General features: G+C 37.4%; 1 protein-coding gene across 3 annotated transcripts in view; it reads left to right on the forward strand.

Moving 5' to 3' along the window:
• Positions 1-124: 124 nt before the first annotated feature.
• The window catches only part of LOC139935942 (sodium/bile acid cotransporter 7-like), a 33,799-nt gene continuing 15,532 nt past the window's right edge, over positions 125-18,391 (forward strand). For all 3 annotated transcript variants that reach the window (XM_071930592.1, XM_071930590.1, XM_071930591.1), the window contains exons 1-6: positions 125-280; positions 1,304-1,386; positions 2,149-2,285; positions 4,319-4,394; positions 14,299-14,337; positions 14,971-15,006. In XM_071930592.1, the coding sequence (XP_071786693.1) occupies positions 181-280; positions 1,304-1,386; positions 2,149-2,285; positions 4,319-4,394; positions 14,299-14,337; positions 14,971-15,006 (471 nt within the window). In that variant the 5' untranslated portion in view covers positions 125-180. The remainder of the gene's footprint in view (positions 281-1,303; positions 1,387-2,148; positions 2,286-4,318; positions 4,395-14,298; positions 14,338-14,970; positions 15,007-18,391) is intronic.

Here is an 18,391-nt window from a genome sequence, read left to right on the forward strand (position 1 = left end):
AAAATTTTACCATCAGATTTATTATATTTTGGGTAAATTTATTATGTCAAATTATGTTTTCACATTATCTTTATGGCCCTAGATTAATGTGTAAGCATACTGTATAGGTAAACAGTGCCAGCTGTTCACTGCGTAATGGTGGAATAATCCGTACAACAAAAACTGAGTAAATTCATCAACATGTCGGCTTTTGAAAAGGTCAAGGGCAACTGGTTTCTGTTAGCTATAGTTTTGGTTATATCTTTGGCAGATATAGCACCCTACATTGGTGCCAAAGGGGGTAAGTTTCTAGGGTATTTGCCTGTAAAATAGAGAGCAAATAATTGTGTCTGCTTGTTTGGTCTTGTACCCCGTATCACCCAGTGTGTTTTATGGGTGGACACGTGGCATAACAAGCGATAGTCTGTGTTGTGTGATGGATGGGAAAGTTCGCCTGACTGGTTGAGTCAGCATGTTTTGTGTACTATAAATAATAACTCAAGTAAGGAAGACCTCATTACATTAATAATTGTATGAACGTTTATATGTACTTAACTTACCTGCTACTGGTTTATTTTTTGTTAAAATTAAACTTTTGTATAAACCCTTCCAAGTTCCTCCTTTATTTAATTAATCATAAATTGGATAGCGCCCTCTTTAATGCAAAATTAATAATGACAACAGTAGACAACTTAGTATTTTAAAACAAGGACTGCAATCTTGTACAGCTAATTTTATGCTCAAGTCCGTGCAAGGACTTGTGTCATTGACCTTGACCATCCATGGGAGGAAGAAATTAGAATCCTCTTCCTCCATGGTTTGTCTAAGTTTGCCCGAACTCTGTCTACTAACTAGTCAGCGATAGTTGGTCTCTGCTGGTCAACTGTTTGGGAACAAACCCACCAGGCATGGTCGCATCGCTGGTTGCCAATAGCCAGTTTCATAGCACAGCAGTGCAGAGTGGACCAGTTATTTATAACAAAACGAAGTTGCCGGTCGCCCTGAGATGACATGACAAGAGTCATTTGCACTTCAACCCACTGTGCCATTTATACTTGTGCAAACTTGACCTATATATTTGATGGTGCAGAAGTGAAGTCACAGGCAACGTACATTTAGAAAAAAAAATATTAAAGGATTTACTGGGTTATTCTTCGATATCCCGGTAGTGAGAGGAAATAAAACTGCCTTCGACTTTAATGTTTCAACCAATGTACTCCGGGTTTCGCTTTTCCGTTACTACTAACCCATTATGTATCAAACCTTTAAAACAACTTTAGAAGTTAAAAGTGAACTCCCCATTTTATTTCCTTTTTTGATGCAGGACCGATCAAACCAGAGATTACGGTGAAGTACTTAGCGGTTTCTTTTATCTTCTTCAACAGTGGATTGTCTTTGAAAACAGAAGTAAGATATTCTTGTCAAGATTTACAAATCCTTCATTGCAACAGAAACTTAAAATAACACAAGTTTCCTGACTATTAAAGAGGGGCTCCAAGTTCGAATCTGTTTTGTGACCCACTCATTTTTCAATAAAAAAACTTGGGGTTTTAAAAAGTACTTTCATGTTTAAAGGGAAGGTACACGTTTGGTAATTGTCAAAGACCAGTCTTCTCACTTGGTGTATCCCAACGAGTAAGCATAAAATAATAGGCCTGTGAAAATTTGAGCTTAATCGCGAGAAAATTATGAGAGAAAAAACCTTGAATTTGTGTGCTTTCAGTAGGAATAAAAGACATCTGGCTTTTACTATTGACGCCAGAAATTACCTCTTTTTCAAAATTTATGCTAACTCACAGGGAGCCGTTTCTCACATTGTTTTATACTATCAACAGCGCTCGAATGCTCGTTACCAAGTCAGTTTTTAAGTTAATATTTGTTTTGAGTAATTACCAAGCCTGTTCCCTTTAAACTATTGAAAAAATGGCGCGTACAGATTGGGGTGTCGCCAAAATTTGCTTCACATTGCTTTTATAGCATGAACCAGGCTTTACTATGGGGTTGATGGGGTTTTGCAATCTCGTATACAAGCGCCTGGGCTAAGATGATCATAATTGCTTAAATAGCTGTGGTTTCAGGGTTAGCTGTTGCCAGCGTATTTGTACATTATGTAATTTAATTCTATCCCTCTTCTGCTTCTAACACACACTGTTTGTTTCTTTATCACAGGATCTACGCACTGCACTGTTCAATGTCAAGCTGCACTTCTTTATTCAGTTCTTTACCCTTGCAGTTGTGCCATGTCTTGTGTGGGTCTTGGTTCACTTCCTCCTCATGACACCAGTAGATGAATGGCTTCTTAAAGGGTGAGGAGACAGTTTATATACTAATAGTCAGACTCCTTGGTTGATACATGACAGATTTTAGAAACAAAGTTAATTTAGAGAGGTATACAGCAAGTGTTCTCCCTCAACAGTGGTTCTCTGGCCAAATGCCAGTCAAAACCAGAGGAGTGGACCAGTCAAAGTTCACTCAAAGTTGTCCAGCTGGCTAGCGTCATGATTTGAAAACATCCCACTTAATAAAAGTATGGACTACATGTAAGTGTTATGACAAGTGGTCCTGCTGGCTAGTCACAGGAACAAAGTTAGGACAAAGCCTGAATACTGGAATGGTAATAGTTTGAAGAAAATACATTTTTACCTTTTTCACATTTGTTACAGGAATATGCTCAAAACCATGATAAAACATACTTAATGATCATGTGAGCTTGAGAAATTAGTACAATTTGTCTTGAGAAATGTTCCCACATGAGATGTTTGTGTCCCTCAAAAATTCTTAGTGCCATGAAGGGTGTTTCAAAACAAGCAAGTACTTGAACATGGACACAGTTTTAAGCTGTTTTCTTGAAAATATGGTGGCTTACTTCATTGACTTTTTGACAGCTTAGCTAACCGAAACGTGGAAGAATTAGAGCTCACTTCCCCCAACTATTGATCAGCCATGACCGGCCACACGGTCCAGCATTCTGTGAAAATGAATGTACGTGTTTAGCTTAAACAGTTCTTCGAGTTGTGACAATGCACTGTAGCTATTTTTCTTATAATTCTGATTGGTCTAGAGGAGTGTGCGTGGCCATGTTTTAAATGGGCGATATAAACATAATGTTGGAGTTTTTAAACATAGCCTGAGGAAATTGAGTAAAAAAAGGGCGAAGTCGGATGACTGCGAGGAATAAATAATTTGGTAGGTCGCATATTTGGCTCGCACAAGTTTGAAACTTGCATGGAATAGTTTGAAACATAAATGGGCAATTCCAAGCAAACATGGACATGACACCAAAAAATCATGTTTTTGTCACAACTTTCTTTCCACTTAGAAGTTATAGCTAACATATGAAACCAATTTTTTTTTAGTTGTTGCCAAGGAATAAACCCAATTTTGCCAAATAAGAACTCAGCTTGGGCTCCATGTAGGCGTGGCTACGTTTTCTGGAAAACTGTAATGCGACTGACCGTAATGTGACTGACCATGGTTTTGCCATGTATACCTAAATGTTCAAGTTGCTGACCTTTTATAAGTATCCTGTTGGATACTCATGTATAAGAGTTGTGTGTTACATATTAGTTACACTTTCACAATCTTTTTGACAGAGGAGATTTTTGAATTGTGACAAGTTTTTTTTTTTACCATGTCCTTTTTGTGTAATGCGACTGACCGCTTTTTACAAAGCTATAACATCCAGAGCACAAAGCCCACAACATTTCTAATATTATCAATTCAAAGCCTTGGGTGTCAAGTACAAATCAGTCTATAAACTTAGTGGAAAGAATATCTTACACAGAACTTCTAGCACCACGATCGAGAAATGACACTGAAAAGTGTAATGCGACTGACCGTGGAATTGCCCAAATGCACAAGTTCTAAATTTGCACTAGGAGCTATTTAACACTCGTCCTTGACAGAAATTCAATGCATAGCTGAGGTGGTCAAACTAGCCAATTAGTTCTAAATTTTTAACTTTTATTTATTTAATTTTTAACAGAAATATGTTGATGAATGGGAGTAAAAGAGTGGTGACTCTGTCTTACATATGTTTACTTCCGTTTAAAACATTGCAGGTTTGTGGCCGTTGGATAAAGGACCACATTTTGCTCAGTCAGTTATTTATTGCCTTGATTGACCCTGCACATTTTAGACGGCCTTTTAAGATCTCGTCCCAACTCTGTTACTCCCTTATTCAAATGTATTCTTTATATGACAGACTTAAAGGTACTTGCCCTAATTGCACTTCTAGCATTATTATTATTATTATTAATACATGTAATGTACGTGTACCTTTTGAAGACCTTATGTCAAAACACACCCAAAGTTACCTTATTATTTCTGCTCTTCACAGGTTACAAGTAGTTGGTTGTATGCCGCCACCTGTGTCTTCTGCTGTTATACTAACAAAAGCTGTTGGAGGGAATGAGGTAAAAAATACATCTCTCTACTTTGTTTACCCGCTTTGAATGTAGTAGAAATGTTATCAATTGGAAGAAAATATGGAAACTTGGTCAGATGTGCAAGGGTGTGATACACAGTGAGGCATTTGTGTCTCAAGATATTCCCTGAAATACATATTGGCATGACTGAAACATGCCAGCCAGAGTGTGTAACACGGGGAAGTGAATTTTCTGTTTTTAACTGGAAATCCAGGTTCCCCCCCCCCAAAAAAAAAAAAAACTTGGATGAAACTGCCTGAGGTATTTTTGAATGTCCCTTAAAATGTTGTACGAACTGCTTTACATGTGAACATGATTTAACACCCAATAATGGTACATGTACACTGAGGCAAACTGAATCGTGGGCGTCAATCTGTCTTGAAAGATGGAGGGGGGACTTGTTAGTATCGATGCTCATTTGGTGCAATCTAGGGAGTCTGAGGGGTGATGTGCCCCCTCTTAGAAGTTGGAATTTTGGGGTTGTTCGGCCTATTTAATGCCATTGGTTCACCATTTTTCGGCTATAATTTTGGTTATTATAGCCCCAAAAAACAAATCGTTAAAGTTTGAACCCATATTATTTCTGCATAGTTAATGTTCAGATGGCGTCTCATCCCAATCATCACTAGCATCATCAACAAGGGTATACATCCAGACCAAAATTTTAGCGGGCTGGGGCAAATCCATTGAAAATGGAGCATGCAAGTGCTTAATAACACGAAGCCTTTTAAGGTGGTGGGGTCCGGGAACACTTAAAGGAACACATTGCCTTGAATCGGTGGAGTTGGTCTTTGAAAAGCGTTCTATAACGTTTGTTATTAAATTGGTATGGTTAAAAATATGTTGTAAAAGTAGAATACAATGGTCTACACAGATATGCCTCGAAATTGCGTGGTTTTCGTTTTACCTCGTCTACAAACACGGTCGGCCATTTATGGGAGTCAAAAATTTGACTCCCATAAATGGCCGATCGTGTTAATAAGCGACGTAAAATGTAAACCGTGCGAGTGATACTTGTGTGGATCATTATATTCTACTTTTAAAACATCTCTCTAACCATATGCATTTCATAACAAACGTTTCAAACGCTTTTCATAGACCAACTCGTCCGATCCAAGGTGTTCCTTTAAGGGCCCAGGAAAATTGTGCATTCTAGATGCTCTGTGGTGCAATTTTAGGCCAATAAGAATAAGAGGCAAAATGAATGAAACCCAGCATATGTACTACTTTAAAATGTGATCAGCAATAGAGCCTTTTGGATTACCAGCTTCTTCAGGGGAGGAGCTAGACACAAACTTGAGGGGGGAGGGGGTAAATCTGTTAAAGATGGAGCATGCGAGCATGAAGCCTTTATCGTGCGGGTCCTGGTCTGTTTAAGGAAATTAAATCTATTAGAGGCCTAATTTATAAACAAAACAGAACAATAAGCCTTCAAAATTTGAGCAGTAGAATTAAGGCCTTTTGTATTTTGGAAATACTTGAATTTTCATTAAAACAAAGTTAAAATAAAAAAGTAGGCCTATGGGTAGTTGATTGCTTGCAATGTTTGAATGCGAGGTTTAAGGAAAAAGACAGCAATCTCAGAAATGTCTCAATGAATATGGTGTGGAACAGAGTTAATAACAGCCTTGGTTATGGAGTTACTTGTGTAAGATAAAGCGCGCTTTAAAAATGATGATGTGTTGTTGTTTTTTATAAAGAAATGACCAACAGCGCATAACTGTTAACATACTTACTTACTTAGCTGCTTACATGTAGGACTGGGTGGCCCTTGGCCTCCTTTGAAAACTGTCCCCATTCATGTCTATTTCTAGCTAAATGCTCTGCCCAGTGAAGTGGAATGTTGGCATCATCCTGAATTTGCACCTTCCAGCGCAATGGTGGGCGTGGAGTGTTAAAGTCATACATACAGTAACTACAAATATGTAGAACTAACTTATGGAGATGGCACGTACCGTTTAAGTTGAACAAAAACTGGGGGGCGGGGGCATTTGATATACAGTGTAGTGTCCTCCACCATTCAAAAAGTGGGGGCGTCCCCAGTGTTTCTCTCACTATTGACTTTAATTTACCATTTGAACTTAAGACAATCACAGTGTTGTTATTTCATGTACATGTATGTCTGGTGACGTAAAGGGGGTCTTTGACAAAAACCAATGTTGTCTTAACGTGAATGTAGCATAAAATCAGTTTCTTCGGTTTTTATTTAAAGCCATTATACACAGATATTACAAATAACTTACAGGGTTTACAGAAGGTAATGGTGAAAGACTTCTCTTGAAATATTATTCCATGAAATGCTTTTCTTTTTTAGAAAACATTAAAGGGATGCTGCAGTTAATCAAAATAAAACAGTTAATTTTGCTGTCATTTATTTCTGATATATGTATTGAACATCAATAAAATGTGTTTTGTTTTTTCACCGACATATCTCACTTGCGTAATTAGCGAATAAGTCATGCCCCCCCTTTTGTGGATTGTTACCGCCCCCCTACCATCAACGTCATGTCCGGAATTCAAACATACCGTCGGCAAATAGAGTCTGGTCCCTAACTACACCCGCCTAGGTACCAGGCCACACAGTGCACACGTCTCTATATGCACACAGCCAGGGGGCCCGACGTGACGTCACGTTTATGCAAATGAAGGCTCCCTTTGAGGGGCGGGGTGGGTTCCCCTAATCTCTTGAAAACCATTTTAAAAATACTTGCGCATTTAATAATAAATATTTAAAAATATTTCAGGTTTAAAAAGTCATGTTTAATAGTTTAAAATTATTATTAAAAAAACTGCAGACACCCTTTAAAACAATTATCAATTCTCGATATCGAGAATTACGTATTTATTTTTAAACACATGTCATGACATGGCGAAATGTGCGGAAACAAGGGTGGGTTTTCCCGTTATTTTCTCCCTACTCCGATGACCGATTGAGCCTAAATTTTCAGAGGTTTGTTATTTTATATATAAGTTGTGATACACGAAGTGTGGGCCTTTGGACAATACTGTTTACTGAAGTGTCCAATGGCTTTAACAAGTTTATTTGCCAGCATAACTGATGCAGAGGAGAAACTGCTTTGATGCACAACACAGTGCTTTAGTAGTTTAGAGATGAGGACATTATAATCACAGACGCTGCAATGGATGTTGGCAACTAGAAGGTCTCAGAAGATTGTAGCCGAGATTTATCATGATTGGGGAACGATCAGATTGCATAGCTAAGGCATTAAGTCTCATTCAAATCCGATCAACAAGTCTGCCATGTGGAACCATGCTATAATCTTAGTCACTACAGCGGAACTGCCTTGGTATTGCTGTAAGTAAAGCTTGCTGAAATCTGTTTTAAGTGTCCATGCTTGGCCGGCAGCCTGTGAGGCCACCTCAATTAACCGGCATAAACAACCAACGAGATGGACATTAAATGAGTTTCCCGGCACCAGTCTAAGATTTCAATGTGATTTATTCTTGGTCATTTCCCGCTCCATGTGAACTGAGTGTGTAATGATAATGTAAAACCCACCTGGTGTGTGTTTTTGTCAGCGTGGAGCGGCCTGATCGGCAGTGGGTCCACTTGAACACACAAAAAAGCATGACCAAGTCTTGAAAGAAACTAAACTGGGCATGACAGATGTTTACTTTTGACAATATTAAACAAATATTCATGAGTTTTAGTAATGAGGGTTTTTATACGACAATTTATTTGCTTACAATATCTGTTTTTTAGCTTGTTTTCAGATAGTCATAGTTAAATGAAAATTTGAAACCTTAGCAGACGAAGTAAAACCATTAACTAATGAACTGCATAGGCCCAGTTTCCCTCAAATTTCAAAACACAGTTTTCTCCTGAAATGATGCTTTGTAATTATAGAACACTATTTGCTTTTTTACAAAAATCCTGTTTTTTGACAAAATAAACATCAATGTCAATTGTTCAAAAAAGATCCACAGTTTTAAAAGTTATTTAATTTTTCTTTTAAGATAACACTTTGTTAAAACAAATGTTTAATCAGTTAATGCCAGAAGACATATAAGTATATTTTCTGTATCAGAAATCGGACGATGTGTTTGTATAAACTCAGACTACCAGAATATTAATGCATCTGCTGTCGATTTCACCAAACACTACCTAACTTTGATTAATCTTAGGACTTAAGACAGGTTCAGTGGCATATCCAAATACGTAGGACGCATTGAACCCATCCTAAGTTAGGACAGGTTGCTCGTCCTAACTCGAGTCAGGATTAATCCTAGCATTTCGTGAAATCGGTTGCAGGACATTCTGATTATTAGAATACACTGTGCATGTACTCACCACGCAATGCTTTGTTTCCCCTTGCAAAGAGGGAAAGGGTACAGGCATTCAAGCTTAAATAGACCGATCCATTAGGCTCCGCCCACGGCGCACGTGTGAGCAAGAACACATGCGCCTCTCCAATGCCTTTCTGCACAACTGCAGCGCGCACCAAGCATATGCGCACGCATGTCAGACTTTATTTGTCTGACCTTCGTTGCGTTGTGATTGGTCAATACGCAATGGGGCGGAGCTTAATGGATCGGTCTATTGTCCCTTTGGACCCTTTATCTATAGGGGTTGTTGTGTTATCCCCATTTCTAGATCGAAGAAGAAGCAAATCCTGGTGCATTGTATGAGAACATTTGTTGTCTTTACTACTTTGTTTAAACTGGGTTTCGTTGTAACAATGGTATTCTGAAAAGAACAAATTATTCCACTGAAAATAAAAAATTGTAACTCCAAAAGTATTGTGAATTGAGCAGGTCCCCATACAGAAAATGGGTTCAAGGGGACCTACTCTGTCATCCTAAAGCGTCAAATAGGAAGCCATATTTGTAAAGCATATTTTTGCCTGTTTCAAAATTCAAATATCATCAATTCACTTACCATCCTGCTTATACCGTTTTAATACCAGAAATAGTAAAGATGTATCTCTCCAAGTACTCTAACCAACCCCACTTGTTTTACACTGTCTTATAAAATATTTAATGAAAATTGAAGCTGTAAAAAAATGTTTCAATTTTCAAAGGTGTCTAACCTACAGGAAGAACTATTATTTAAACAAATCTTGGGTATTTCAAATAAAACAAACCTGTGAGAATCATAAATTTGTAAACGCACAAATTCGCTGGATGAAAATTTCATAGCATATTTAATATGCACACAAATTGATTTACCATGGCCTGGAGCGTATACAGTTACAAGTGCAATACCATGCAGAGATTCTAGTCCATAAATGGACCTGTGAATTGGTATCAGCTTAACAGGGATCCAATATTTGGTTATTAATGATGACAGGTATGGGAGAATAGGGACTTATTTTGACATTTATGGGATGTTAAAGATAGGAGGGAAGTGTGCTGGGTAAGTCATCTTAAATCTGTGGAAGTCATCAACGCAAAGGCATTATCCCAGTGGGATTTAAGATGGGACTTGAATACGATAGCCAAGTGGTTAAATATGGAAAATATTATTGCTAGTATGATAATGTAAGACTTAATGTTTTCAAGACAGTGCCCAGCTGTGCTTACAAGCCCACATGTATACATACAGTATGAGGCTGATGCATGCACTGAACACAATGACTATAATTGTAGGTGCAGCTTTAGGATATAATATATTATGAATTATTTAAGAGTCCCTGCCTGTAAGAATGTACCAAATTAGGGGGGGGTGTGATTCATGGGTTCGCAGATCTTCTTCCAAAAAATTAGAGTGATACACCATCATACCAAACGAATAAATCCGAAATTTTAGTTTGCTGACGCTTTCGGTTTTGGAGTTACCAGTTATCAAAGTTTGGGCCAAAAAGCCCTCAAGAAACGAATAGTACATTCCCTGTAAACACAAAAATGTGCGCCAAGGTCATCCCAACAAAAGTAAAACATTTTTTGAAACCTCCAGTTGGGCTCATAACAAAAGTAAAAAAAAAAAATTGGGATCTCGTTGGCGCATCATGTTACGCGCACCTGAACCTTTGACGAACAGTGCCCTCGTACCATTTTCAACGCCTCATAACTCAGCGCGCCTATAAGATCCCATGAATTAAACAAGTTCAAATGAAAGAGCTTGCATCCCTAAAACAAATTTAAGTGCAAAGTGAGTGGGATCTCGTTGGCGCAGAGAGATAATAGAGGTCAAAGTTCAAATTTTACCAATATATTGCGTTTTCGCACCTCCGTAACTTCGCGCGCCAACAACAAAAAATTGTTTTTATGGCAACTGGGTATTGGAACAGTTTTCATCTAATGACAAATGAAAAAAGAATCTTGGGATCTCTGCAACTTGCATGTCAAAAGATTTTTTGAAAATTTTCTAAAGTATTGTCATTCCACACATTTTGGCCTAAATTGGCACAACATTCACTTTTTTCATCACTGTAAGTATCTATGCCAACAAGATCCCATCAATGTTTTCTTGTATTTGGTTAAGTTGAGTGTTCCTAAACAGATTTCAATTGAAAAATAATTGGGATCATGTTGGCCCACCAATATAACAAAGGTCAAAGGTCATATGAAACTACACTACTGCCTATTTCGGGCGATTTTGCGTCGTCTAGAAATCCACGCGCCAATATGATCCCATTAAGTTGTCTGTGTTTTATGATTATACAGATTCTCAGCAACACATAAAAAGCAAAAACCATATGGGATTTGAGTGGCGCTAACAAATATTACAGATCAAAAGTTCACAATACATGCCTATACTTATGCATTGCTGTGGCAACCGAAAGTGAGAAATATCCCCCAATTTCAAAATGTTGGCAAACCATGAAGGGGATAGGTCTCCAAAACGAATTTTGGTCAAGAGATACACTGGACTTGTTTTTACAAATGGTGTTAGTTTAATGTTGGTTGGTAACTGTTGCCAAGGTCAAAGGTTACAAAGAATATGGGTGTTTTTTTACATTTTCTGTCAAGAGCCAACTTCAGAGCCTTTTCAAGATTTTATTTAACAAACAAGGGCTCTTTCCTTTATGTTTGGGAAAACCACTTATAATATCTAGGCACATGTGATTGTCCCAAATTAATTATAGAGCCCTTGTTCATTTGATAAAATGATGACATGGCTTTGAAGTTGGCTCTCCACAGAAAATATTGGTGTTTTGTAATACATTTTCTGTCACGAACCAACTTCGAAGCCATGTCAACATTTTAACAAATAAGGAAGGGCTCTATAATTAATTTGGGACAACCATATGTGCCTAGATATTATAAGTGGCTGTCCCAAACTGAAATGATAGAGCCCTTGTTCTTTAAATAAAATCTTGAAAAGGCTCTGAAGTTGGCTCTTGACAGAAATATAAAAAACACCCATATTCTTTGTAACCTTTGACCTTGGCAACAGTTACCAACCAACATTAAACTAACACCATTTGTAAAAACAAGTCCAGTCTATATCTTGACCAAAATTCATTTTGGAGACCTATCCCCTTCATGGTTTGCCAACATTTTGAAATTGGGGGATATTTCTCACTTTCGGTTGCCACAGCAATGCATAAGTACAATGTGTATAGGCATGTATTGTGAACTTTTGATCTGTAATATTTGTTAGCGCCACTCAAATCCCATTTGGTTTTTGCTTTTTATGTGTTGCTGAGAATCTATATAATCATAAAATGCAGACAACTTAATGGGATCATATTGGCGCGTGGATTTCTAGACGACGCAAAATCGCCCGAAATAGGCAGTAGTGTAGTTTCATATGACCTTTGACCTTTGTTATATTGGTGGGCCAACATGATCCCAATTATTTTTCAATTGAAATCTGTTTAGGAACACTCAACTTAACCAAAAACAAGAAAATATTGATGGGATCTTGTTGGCACAGATACTTACAGTGATGAAAAAAGTGAATGTTGTGCCAATTTAGGCCAAAATGTGTGGAATGACAATACTTTAGAAAATTTTCAAAAAATCTTTTGACATGCAAGTTGCAGAGATCCCAAGATTCTTTTTTCATTTGTCATTAGATGAAAACTGTTCCAATACCCAGTTGCCATAAAAACAATTTTTTGTTGTTGGCGCGCGAAGTTACGGAGGTGCGAAAACGCAATATATTGGTAAAATTTGAACTTTGACCTCTATTATCTCTCTGCGCCAACGAGATCCCACTCACTTTGCACTTAAATTTGTTTTAAGGATGCAAGCTCTTTCATTTGAACTTGTTTAATTCATGGGATCTTATAGGCGCGCTGAGTTATGAGGCGTTGAAAATGGTACGAGGGCACTGTTCGTCAAAGGTTCAGGTGCGCGTAACATGATGCGCCAACGAGATCCCAATTTTTTTTTTTTACTTTTGTTATGAGCCCAACTGGAGGTTTCAAAAAATGTTTTACTTTTGTTGGGATGACCTTGGCGAATATTTTTGTGTTTACAGGGAATGTACTATTCGTTTCTCGAGGGCTTTTAGGCCCAAACTTTGATAACTGGTAATTCCAAAACCGAAAGCGTCAGCAAACTAAAATTTTGGATTTATTCGTTTGGTATGATGATGTGTCACTCTAATTTTTTAGAAGAAGATCTGAGAACCCATGAATCACCACTTGGTACACTCTTACAGGCAGGGACTCTTAATACAGCTTAATTTCTTGATTGAGGCAATATTTGAACTTAGCTGTACTTTGCTTGATATAGATAGTAATCTTGCTTGATCAAAAAAAAGTAAATTAAGATGATGACCTAAACTTAAGTATGCACTTAAAAGAAACAGTAGTACATGTACATGCTGTTTTGTTTTTTATCTTTTTATTTTATTTTTGCATACCTGGTAAATAAAATTAGTGTTTTCGAACTGTAGAATTTGTTTAACCCCTACACTGATGTGTTTTAAAGGAACACGTTGCCTTGGATTGGTCGAGTGGTCTTTGAAAAGCGTTTGTAACCGTTTGTGAGAAAGATGTTTATAAGTAGAATACAATGATCCACACACATTTGCCTCAAAATTTGTGTGGTTTTCCTTTTACTTTGCGAACTAACACGGTGGGCCATTTATGGGAGTCAAAAATTTAACTCCCATAAATGGCCGACCGTGTTTGTCGACAAGGTAAAAGGAAAACCATGCAATTTTGAGTGATACTTATGTGGATCATATTCTACTTTTAAAATATCATTCTAATCATATGCATTCTATAACAAACGGTTACATATGCTTTTCAAAGACCAACTCGACCGATTCAAGGCAACCTGTTCCTTTAAGCACTGTATACTTTCCTGAGTTCTGTGAAACCAACTCAACAAGCAAATCAATCAGTGGGATTCGTACCCACGTCATTTGCATCGCTAGAGCAGTATGTCTTACCAATAGACTACTGAGCTAGCATTGTAGCTAAAGGCAGTTTGAAGCCTATGTGATACATTGTAGCAGCGAGAACCACAGCGATTAAATAGATGTAATTTTTGCATTGTGTATAACAATTTTTATATTTTTACATAGAGCAATGGTTGTCCTTGCTCTATGCGCTAACACTCTGTTCTTTCCTGGGTTCTTTAAAAAAAAACATTCACAGGCAATTTACTTGGCTGGGATTTGAACCTATGACCGTTGCATTGATAGCAAACGTCTTACCACTAGACCACCAAACTAGCCTAGTAGCTAGAAGCAGCTTGAGTCCTATGTCTTAGAAGCGGTACTGCCATGATTTAATAGGTGTTAGTTTTGCATCGGGGATAAAGGGTTTCCACTGCTTGATAGTATACACATCGGTGTAAGAGTAAAATCAAGTACATGTACCTGTATCTTTATCCCCAATTCAAAACTAACATTGATTTGATTAAATTGTGCAATTGCTCTCATTATTTTCAAAGTTGGGGAATCATTCATATGGATATAGAATATAATTCCAATCTACATGTATTTCTTTCCTTTTTCTTCACACAGGCTGGTGCAATATTCAACTCAGCCTTTGGAAGTTTTCTGGTAAGTCTATTTGGCTTTTTGCATTCTTTCTCCTAATGAAGAACGAAGCAGTTGCAGACAAGAAACTCTGAATGATAACCATTCTACAGTAGTTCTACATTATTAAAGTCCTTTCCTAAAGAAGTAGTGTGGGTCCAAAGAGAAAAAACTTGTGTTGGCATGGGAGAACTTTACATGCATTCTTAAAGATCAAATGAAACAGGGTTTGAATTGTCTTTGAATAAACAATGATCTGTGCCTCAAGAAGAACTTCTGATGTAAAGAAAAAAGAAATCAGGGAGCCATTTTTGAAAGGCAAAAAACAGGAGCAAAAGAAACTCCCAGCCAGGTAGTTTCATCAGTGTGATTGATTCACTTCATCAGCATGAGAACACTGCACATCAATCTATTCCAATCTCTAAACCTGAATCAGATACCCAAATAATACCACTCTCAAAAGGCTCGCCAGTTTATCCCTCAGCTACCAGAAACTCTTCATCCATATTTGATCAGCCTTCATTCAAGTTTAATTCAGGTCTTCTATGGTCTAAGTAAACCCTACCAATTACACCATCTTGTAATATGTGGCCTCCAAACACGAGCCATTCACTGGGTGGTAATCTTAATGAGTAAAGTTCTTGTGTTCATTTTCAGGGTATTGTTGTCACCCCAGTGTTGCTGCTTGTATTTGTAAGTAACTGTTTCTGCTTCATTTGACTGTATTGGGCGGGAAGATCAAACTGATGGGTAGCGGGGAAGAGTGTTAGTACCCCCTGGATCTTTGCCAAGTCTTATTGTCTATCTTACAACTGTTCATGTATGCTTGGTATATGAAATATTAATTTTTTTTTTACCCATACACCGATGTGTGTTAGCACTGTATACTCAGTACTTTCCTGAGTCCTGTAAAAACATTGTTAATATTCTTTATCATTGGCGCAAATTTAACATCTATTATATGAAATATAGGATATTTTCCTCTTACTTGCCCACATCAAGCTTTTTCTAAGTTTGCTTTAAATTAAGAGGGAAAACTCCCATAAAAACTGACAAGGACCTTGTTAAGGCAACTTTTAACAAACAATTTGTTTACCTGTGTATTATGACAACTTGTCGGTTTTGATTTTAGTTATCTCAAAACTTTTGAGACCTGGGTCCAATTTCATAAAGTAAAAAGAATTGCTAAGCACAAACGAATCTTGCTAAGCAGAAACTGGTTACCACCCACAACATTCTATGAAGTTTACATTGTTGCAAATGGTTCCCAACTCATTTTTGCTTAGCAAAGGTATTTGCTAAGCAGTAATTTCTGTCTATCAGCTTTATGAAATTGGGCCCTGGTATGTTTTTCGTCTTGTCTCGTAAATTTGTTTCAGTGGGGTGTGAAAATGTTGAACAACTTATTTCAACAGTTCTGAGTAACATATCAGCCTGTTGTAATGGAGGCAGACCTGAAATACTAAATTCTGTTTGCTCGTAATGACTAAAAATACTTTATGATGCTTTGAAGTGCTATTTGTTTGAAAAGAAAACTTGCAATCAAAGTATAAACTGTTTAAATGCAACAGAAACCTATAATTTCCCCCAGATCTGAAATGGGTCAGATGGTAATGCACTATATGATTTCAATTAATCCCCATTCAATGGAATTGTACGAAGTAGCAAACAGAAAACCTAAATACTATTTGCAGTTCACTCCTTACATTTCACTACATACTACAACTTCTGGCATCTACTTTTTCTTTAACTCCTTGGCTTTTTGCTGAATTTGTCTGTTTAACTTTTCTTTAACAATAATGAACAACACTTCAAGTGAATTCCTGCACATGGTTTGCCTTGAACTCTAGTCTTTCCAGAAGGACCATTTAGCAAAGCTTTTTACTAGTCTGTCAGCTTTTTTTGCGAGTCAATATTTCGAATGAAAATGCATGTATATAGGGATGCTTTCTAACACTAAACTAGTGAGCCAGACCTCTTGGAGGAATTCTGGCTGGTTCTCATGTGTTTTTACTGACAAAAACTGCTGGTACAGCTTACCTTTTTTTTTATTCAGAAAGAAACTGAGTTCTATAGTGTTATAAAATAGTATTTTCTCTGGTGTTCTGAAGTGCCTTTTTTTTGCAAGGTTGCCCAAAAAGAAGAAGTTTGTGTTGATGACTTGACATCTTGCCAGGAGGCATAAATCATGCAGGATTTATATTGATCAGCTGTCTGGTACACTCTCGTTGCTTACTTGAATGGAGTAATCCGACAGGATACGCACACACTTATTTTCATCACCATTGCTCCCAAACCATTTGTTTACCCCATCTCTGTTGTCCTTCGTGAGAGGAAACCTGCTCTTGTTTGGAAAACAGTTGCATTGAGCGTGACAATAGAGCTGGTGAGGACTGTAGCATTAGCACCACTTGACTTGCTTTGTTAATGATTAAGGGGGTAGACTTTGAGAGCCCTACCTAATATTTAATGAGCATAAGGGTGGTACTGACATGGTTTTTTTGAATAGCTCAAAGATTCCCGCCACCAGTTCCACTCCTGTCTTTTCTTAGGGGCCGGTATTGATGTGGTTGTTAATCCCCTTTTTAATGATTAGCTCATCAAACTAAATAATTCCGGACCTTGTACCTACATATGTAATCCCACTCAGACAGAAAGGGCCGGACGTGTTAAACATTTCCATGCCATTTATTGGGTACATGAGTGTGATCTAGAGAACCACTTGTCATGATGAATATTGTAGTAGGCTCTTTTATATAAAAGCGAGGGGATTTAATCGACTACATTGATATAAACGTCTTTATTGGTGCCCATCAAAGTTATAAAAAGAACCCAGCCTTTTTGTACCCAAAGGACTCTGTAAAAACGAAACTTCCCACAGTTTGGATATTTCTGTTGTTTGCATGTAGCTTTATGATTGGTTGGAAGTTTCACCTTGATTACTACTATCTAGCTCAACTCAATGAATAGAATTATTTAGTACTTGTGACATGCATTTTTGATGTTCTTAGGTCCAATGAAGTACTTTATTTTGGGATGGTGTGTTTTTTCTTCGAGGGTTGACACTCTTTGAATAAATGATGTGCTAGGGTAGTGTTTATAAATAATAAAGATAGTTAGTAACAAAGATCCTTTGACGGTTAAGAACCCCAAAAGAATTATACTTGCAAACAATTCGTTATAGAGAGATCTTAATAAATAATAAGGGTTCTTCATAAATTATTATGTAGAATAAGGAGGAGAGATGGTGGGGAAAAAACACCTAGAAAGGTGGAGCCAAATTTGACAAAAGAGTGTTTGAATTTTTTTGAAAAGATGCCAACAGTTATGCAATATGAGCAACTATCTTCAATTGTAAGTCAAGAATTTTGTTGTTTGCTTCGTTTTGATATGAAAGCAACGACCTATGATTTTAGTTTCTAATTGTTTGATTGAAAGTGGACACAGTTCTCTTGCCAGCTTTCTACATCAGAACAAGTGTAACAATTTAAAGAAATCGATTTTTTTTTCCATTTAGAAAAACAAGATTTCTACTAGCCTGTAGGTTATTTCTTGAATCTCTCAGTTGTACATTTTATTTCAAAATAGACAGCGATGAAATTTCCCATGTCAGTGTTTACCCAGACCACAATTTGAGGTCCAATTTGGACTTAGGTTAAATTAAGTATTGTAAAGGCATGACTTGTTTGTTTAAGTATGTGAGTTCAATCATTCAGATTGAAATACATAAAAAATGCATAAATCACTTTTGTACGCAGCAGCGACACGAGCATGGGGAAGCCTTGTGTCGATGAAAACAACAGGCAAAGTGGGGAAGAAAAATCTATAAATTTTGCAGAGCATGGTTGCGGGGATGCTTTGCTAAAAGGTGGTTACTGTGATTGCATTTGTGATGAGCTTTTGTTGTGAATTTTGCATGGAAAGAATCAAAGATTCATCGCAGCACGTGCAGGGCCCTTGGTTGACTTTTATGCGGCAAGAATGAATTGTTACATGGAGGTAACAGCCTGTGGGACTGCCACTTTGTAATGTGATGTCAGAGAACTGTTTATTTGGAGGTGACTTCTTGAAGCATGGT

The sequence above is a fragment of the Asterias amurensis genome, chromosome 4 (genome assembly GCF_032118995.1).
Source record: "Asterias amurensis chromosome 4, ASM3211899v1".
In the NCBI taxonomy this organism is placed as follows: Eukaryota; Metazoa; Echinodermata; class Asteroidea; order Forcipulatida; family Asteriidae; genus Asterias; species Asterias amurensis.